This window comes from Micromesistius poutassou, assembly GCF_964030765.1.
Source record: "Micromesistius poutassou genome assembly, chromosome: 2".
In the NCBI taxonomy this organism is placed as follows: domain Eukaryota; kingdom Metazoa; phylum Chordata; class Actinopteri; order Gadiformes; family Gadidae; genus Micromesistius; species Micromesistius poutassou.
In genome coordinates this window covers 22,471,523-22,479,047 of record NC_140272.1, presented here as the reverse complement: position 1 = coordinate 22,479,047, position 7,525 = coordinate 22,471,523, and the positions used below count along the sequence as shown (strand labels likewise).

The 7,525-nt window shown below is 49.8% G+C and overlaps 1 protein-coding gene across 2 annotated transcripts in view; it reads right to left on the bottom strand.

Moving 5' to 3' along the window:
* Nucleotides 1–5,601, bottom strand: part of LOC311338849 (solute carrier family 41 member 1-like) — a 20,354-nt gene extending 14,753 nt beyond the window's left edge. For both annotated transcript variants that reach the window (XM_084464177.1, XM_084464178.1), the window contains exon 1: nt 5,319–5,601. In XM_084464177.1, coding sequence (XP_084320303.1) covers nt 5,319–5,450 — 132 coding nt within the window. In that variant the 5' untranslated portion in view covers nt 5,451–5,601. The remainder of the gene's footprint in view (nt 1–5,318) is intronic.
* Nucleotides 5,602–7,525: the final 1,924 nt, after the last annotated feature.

Below are 7,525 nucleotides of genomic sequence, written 5' to 3'. Positions count from 1 at the left end.
GTAACTAACTCACTACGTCTACCTCACCACGGGTAACTAACTCACCACGTCTACCTCACCACGGGTAACTAACTCACCACGTCTACCTCACCACGGGTAACTCTAACTCACTACGTCTACCTCACCACGGGTAACTAACTCACCACGTCTACCTCACCACGGGTAACTAACTCACTACGTCTACCTCACCACGGGTAACTCTAACTCACCACGGGTAACTCTAACTCACCACGTCTACCTCACCACGGGTAACTAACTCACCACGTCTACCTCACCACGGGTAACTAACTCACTACGTCTACCTCACCACGGGTAACTAACTCACCACGTCTACCTCACCACGGGTAACTAACTCACCACGTCTACCTCACCACGGGTAACTAACTCACCACGTCTACCTCACCACGGGTAACTAACTCACTACGTCTACCTCACCACGGGTAACTAACTCACCACGTCTACCTCACCACGGGTAACTAACTCACTACGTCTACCTCACCACGGGTAACTCTAACTCACCACGTCTACCTCACCACGGGTAACTAACTCACCACGTCTACCTCACCACGGGTAACTAACTCACTACGTCTACCTCACCACGGGTAACTAACTCACTACGTCTACCTCACCACGGGTAACTAACTCACTACGTCTACCTCACCACGGGTAACTAACTCACCACGTCTACCTCACCACGGGTAACTAACTCACCACGTCTACCTCACCACGGGTAACTAACTCACCACGTCTACCTCACCACGGGTAACTAACTCACCACGTCTACCTCACCACGGGTAACTAACTCACTACGTCTACCTCACCACGGGTAACTAACTCACTACGTCTACCTCACCACGGGTAACTAACTCACTACGTCTACCTCACCACGGGTAACTCTAACTCACTACGTCTACCTCACCACAGGTAACTAACTCACTACGTCTACCTCACCACGGGTAACTAACTCACTACGTCTACCTCACCACGGGTAACTAACTCACTACGTCTAACGGGTAACTCAACCCCAACAAGGAAAGAGATCAGGGAATGTCGTGGAGCATACAGGATTACTTCTGGACGCATGCATTTAGTCTCTTCTTTAGCAGAATGAACACGGTTTGACAGTTGGTTATACTGTTGAACGCCCATGGAGAGCTTCCATAAAGAAGGAAATGCTCACATCGGAAGCCTTATGGCTCTCAAACATGGAGATGTGTGATTCGGTGAGGTTGAAAAAACTTGAAAAAAGGTAATGAACCTTTAACGATGTAAACTCTAATAGGTAGTGAACCTATAACAATGTCAACTCTAATAGGTAATGAACCTTTAACGATGTAAACTCTAATAGGTAGTGAACCTTTAACGATGTAAACTCTAATAGGTAGTGAACCTTTAACGATGTAAACTCTAATAGGTAATGAACCTATGACCATGGTCACCTCTAATAGGTAGTGAACCTATGGTCCTCATGACCATCATGACCCTTCTCATGACCCTCCTCATGACCCTCATGACCCTCATGACCCTCCTCATGACCCTCATGAACCTCCTCATGACCCTCCTCATGACCCTCCTCATGACCCTCATGACCCTCCTCATGACCCTCCTCATGACCCTCCTCATGACCCTCCTCATGACCCTCATGACCCTCATGACCCTCATGACCCTCCTCATGACCCTCCTCATGACTCTCATGACCCTCATGACCCTCCTCATGACCCTCATGGCCCTCATTACCCTCCTCATGACCCTCCTCATGACCCTCATGACCCTTATGACCTTCCTCATGACCCTCATTATCCTCTACCTAACAGAGGGTCTTATGATTGAGTCAAAGAGATTCACTATTTTCATTCATATAGCACGTAGGCAAGATAATGATCATGCTTTCTTTATATGTACATATATAATATATATATATATATAATATACATTTATTCATTAATTATATTTCCTTTGAACATACAGTAAATTTCTCCAATACTATGTGTAACTAACTACATGTAACCATGTACTTGTAACTAACTCTGTGTATCAAACTATGTGTAACTAACTACATGTAACCAAGTTCTTGTAACTAACTAGGTGTAACTACTACATGTAACTAACTAAGTGTAACTAACTATGTGCAACTTACATGTAAATAACAACATGCAACTGAGTTTTACTAACTACACATAACTAACTACATGTAACTAACTACCTGTAACTAACTGTGTGTAACTAACTATGTGTTACTAATTAGGTGTAACTTATTACGTGTCCTGCAGTGTTGAAACTATGTATTATGTATAATTTGTAATAAACTATAAATGATGTCTGCAGTCAATGTATTCCGCACACATTGACAGCAGACATGAAAGGCTGTCCAAGATGTGTAAATAAGTGTGCAAAGACACACACACTCACACAGACACACACACTTACACACACACTTACACACACACACACACACACACAGTAAATGACTCAGCTGAAACATGTCCCTGAGACGTGATGTAGATTCTCTCCGCTCCCCCGACCAAACCCCACCAACCCAAACCTCCGCCTGGCACTTTGCCACCGAACGGATTGAGAGAAGGACGAGTCGGAGCGTAACGTGAGGTGAAACGTCCCCCGAGGCCTCTCCACTCCCCCAGCACCACAGCAGAGCTGTACGTATCTATCTGTACCAGGGCTGGGCAACTGGCGGCCCGCATCCTCACTCTGTGAGGCCCGCAGATCATTTAAGATTAGAATATATATACATATATATCTGTTAAAACCGTACCTTTCAGTCAAGATGAGAAGCAGAATATATTTTCATAGAATTCAAAGGCAAACCCATGTGTCTAGTTTGCTTAGAAACAATATCAGTCATGAAAGATTTCAACTTAAGTCGCCACTACTACTACTACTACTACAACTACTACAACTGCACTGAAAATAATGCTAGTTGTTGCACTTAATGTTGGGCCACTGTTGTTCAGTTTTGTGCCATCATTGAATGATGATGTATGTGAGCCCTTTGCACTGGAAAAAATAAGAATCACTCATGTGGCTTTTAAAACAAACTTGTTGTGTTTGTCGTTTAACAAGAGTATAGACATGTTAAAAATGGCATTTGCGCATGGAAAATATGAAATTAATGTATGTTTGTTCAATTAACATACATAGGCTATGAATCTGAATGATATTTTAGGTAGTGGCCATCCCCAAAATGCACCAGAATACAGGAAATCACATCTGCCAAATTCAAAATATTCTAGGGGAGGACCCCCAGACCCCAGACCCCGTCCATGACTACGCCACACCAACAACTTTCATCACCAGCCACCACTGATACAGACATATAGCTACACATCATTTGTTCTCATTTCTAATTATTTTGTAGCTTCTCTCATATCCGATTAGTTGTCATGTGGCCCTCTGATGGTGATGATGAAAAATGGTGGCCCTCTTAATCATGAAATTTGGCCGCCATCCCTGATCTATAGATATCTTCACTCTATAAACACAGCCCCCTGCATGACGACAACATCTGGAATACGATGTGGGTGAGCGTCGTTCCGTAGGATGGACTCCAACGCGTCCGCTTTGCTCTGGAAGCTTCTTATTGGAGGTCCATGATAAGGAGCCTAACAATGCTGCGGTAGACGAGGGCTTCTTTGGTCCTCCTGGACAGGCCTGGCAGAGCTTGGGTCAGTCACCGGTGTACTGGGATGTTGGACATGGGCTATGGCCTGCAAGGTGCAGACAATGTGCTGTACCTTCTGAGATTCTGCCCTTGCAATAGTGGTAAAAGTACTAATAGTGGTAGTAGCAGTTACGGCAAAAGTAGTAGTAGTAGTATGAGTCTAAAGACGTATATAACAACAATATCAACCACAAGTTGATGGTTCATGGTTACTATAAGAGCCCATTAACATTTGATGTACAGGTATGGGATCAGTTTGTATTTCTTCATGAAGGCAGAGCTTACTGCTGCCCCTCCACAAACTGTTGTTTACCTCTGACCTGTCAGAGCTTCAGATCAGGTGGTCCTGACCAGCCCACCACTGTGACCTCCTCTCTGTTCACAGTTCACTCTCCTCAGGACAGTTCACCCAATGCGCGGCATGGAGGTTTTCAAGTGAACTTCGTGCCGTCATTATTTACACAGGTGCAATGTACATTTAGAAGGTAAAAGCTGGTTTGGTGCTAGAGGGGTGCAGCAATCATAAGATCCTTAAGTGTATGAAGGACCCAAATCATTTAGTATAAATGAATCATAATGTCAGCTATCATTTAGGCAACAGTGCAAACCATCAGACACACACACACACACACACACACACACACACACACACACACACACACACACATACACACACACACACACACACACACACACACACACACACACACAATCTTTGAGAGAGTTATCAGGAACCGCATAATCTCTCACATGGAATCAAATCAAAAATCATGTCGACAACGTCCTCAAAAGCCTGAACAATGGGGATGAAGTAGATGTTATCTATTTGGATTATGCGAAAGCATTTGACAAAGTAGATCACAACATTCTTCTTGCCAAGGCGAAAAGCTACGGAATCACAGGGAAAATGCTCCAATGGCTAGAACAATTCCTAAAAGATAGGCCACAGACCGTAGTAGTAGAGGGGACGAAATCATCCTAAAAACTCGTTATCAGTACTGGGCCCCATCCTCTTCATACTGTACATCCATGACCAACATGATGTGCTCGTGTTGTCTTTGGGAAAGATCTTCACAAATGACACAAAACCCCTAACGCAGTGAGGAACCCCTACCCCAGAGAGGAACCGTCTAACCCAGAGAGGAACCTCCTAACCCAGAGAGGAACCTCCTAACCCAGAGAGGAACCTCCCAACCCAGAGAGGAACCTCCTAACCCAGAGAGGAACCTCCTAACCCAGAGAGGAACCGCCTAACCCAGAGAGGAACCTCCTAACCCAGAGAGGAACCTCCTAACCCAGAGAGGAACCGCCTAACCCAGAGAGGAACCTCCTAACCCAGAGAGGAACCTCCTAACCCAGAGAGGAACCTCCTAACCCAGAGAGGGACCGCCCAACCAGCTCCACCTCTAACCGTTGGCTGATCCCAGTGCATGCTGAGGTGGTCCTATCAATTATTTTGATCGCATCACATCTTATTGAATATGCGAGAGTTTTTTCTGAAAAACTCCCACCATGTGTTTCCCTACCTTCTCCCACGCCTGACTGCCGTGTGAAGATGCACCCTGTGGTGCTTCACCCCGCGGTGCTTCACCCCGCGGTGCTTCACCCCGCGGTGCTGCAGGTGTGCGGCGGTGTGACTGACCTGCGCGGCGTCCAGCACCATGCCGGCGCCCGCCATGCCCAGCCCGGACAGCAGGTAGGGCAGCAGCACCTGGAGCGCGATCGCCCTGGACGACTCCCCCACCGCCGGCCGCACACACGTGGGCTTCGTCATCCTCACCCTTCATGTGTCGTCGTCGCCGTGGCAGCACTGGGGCAGAGCTGCCGGTTGGACTCTGCCACTGGTTTGTGTGTCCGACGCGCTCACGCTCCCTCTGCCAACCCCCTGTTTGTCTTGCAGCGGGTCGTAGTGGCCCCCTGCTGTCTCTCAGGGTCACATGCTGCATGGAAATGAAGCTTTTTAATTAAGGGCCAATCCCATTTCCACCTCTTCCCCCTCCCCCTTGTTTTTGCCCGTTCATGTGAGGGGTAGGGCTGTCTCAATTCTCATTTGGGTTAAGGGCGAGGGCCAAGACGTAGGGCTACGTAGCCCTTGAAATGAAGCTTCCGAAGGACCCCACTTGAAAGGGAGGGCTTTGAGGAAAAGCCGGCTGGCAAATTTGGCAGCTGTCATGAATCCTTGAATGAATACTAGTTGTTATCATTAACTCACACTCATGCTGTTAAGTTGACTGGAATATTTTGGCCTCTGTTGACGTAGCAGTCCGCGAGCGTCAAGCGATGATGACGCGACGGTAATGGAGGGGTGTCTCATTTCTTAGGGGAGCGTTCTTACCCCCTCTGTATTGAGGGGCAAGGGGAAGACACAGCCAAGGGGGAAGGGGGAAGGGGGAGGGAGAAGGGGTGGAAATGGGATTGGCCCTATGTCCTCTGTTGGCTAGTGGTTGCAGTATATTAGCTAGCCTATGGGCAATTAACAACAAATTAGCAATTGGCTATGAAGTTGTGTTCATTGACACAAAATACATTGTTTTCCATTATTTTGGAAAGTTTCGTGCAACCACCAGGATGAGCGATATGAACTGGTAGGATCTTATGATATTAGATGAAGGACGTGCCCAGGTCCCCTCTGGTTGGTTGACCTGGCCATGGGGGGGGGGGGGGGAACGCAGGGCTGTGATTGGGAGATGGTGCCTGAGATCATGATGTAGGCCTGCTTATGGACCCTTTTCAGGAAGTGTCATCATAGGACGAACACGCTCATAACGCTTAGAATGAACACGGTGCTGGGCCGTTCTGAGGTGAGGTCCCCTACCCGGGCCGGTCCATGAGAGGAGCAGACCCACGGTTAGTGTTATGAAGACACTGCCTGTCCTACCATGACAGCCCTGTGAAAGGCGTCTGTGGCCAACAGAAAACTGCTCTCTCTCAGCAGGATGTGGTGTGATTCGCCGCTACAAGCCCTTTTGGAAATCTGCCCCTTATGACATCACATGTGGGCGTGTCCACCTAGATGTGTATGACCGGACAGATGAGCAGCGTTTGCTACGGTCCACTGGGGAGGCTGGTGGACTGATCTATCCAGAACACATCTAGGTGGACACGCCCACTTGTGATGTCATAAGGGGAAGGCTTCCAAAACGGCTTGTAACGGCGAATCACACCACACCTGGTGGCACGTCACGGGACCTTTAAGAGGAAACAGACAGACGGCGGCCCCTGGTCAGGAGGGGCCCCTGTCTGGAGGGAGGGGCTCCTGATCAGGAGGAGGGGCCCCTGGTCTGGAGGGACCCCTGTCTGGAGGGAGGGGCTCCTGGTCTGGAGGGGCCCCTGTCAGGAGGGAGGGGCTCCTGGTCAGGAGGAAGGGCCCCTGGTCTGGAGGGAGGGACCCCTGGTCAGGAGGAGGGGCCCCTGTCAGGAGGGAGGGGCCCCTGGTCAGGAGGAGGGGCCCCTGGTCTGGAGGGAGGGGCTCCTGGTCTGGAGGGGCCCCTGGTCTGGAGGGAGGGGCTCCTGGTCTGGAGGGGCCCCTGTCTGGAGGGAGGGGCCCCTGGTCAGGAGGAGGGGCCCCTGGTCAGGAGGAGGGGCCCCTGGTCTGGAGGGACCCCTGGTCAGGAGGGGCCCCTGGTCTGGAGGGAGGGGCCCCTGGTCAGGAGGAGGGGCCCCTGGTCTGGAGGGACCCCTGGTCAGGAGGGGCCCCTGGTCTGGAGGGAGGGGCCCCTGGTCTGGAGGGGCCCCTGTCTGGAGGAGCCCCTGGTCTGGAGGGAGGGGCCCCTGGTCAGGAGGAAGGGCCCCTGGTCTGGAGGGAGGGGCCCCTGTCTGGAGGGAGGGGCTCCTGGTCAGGAGGGGCCC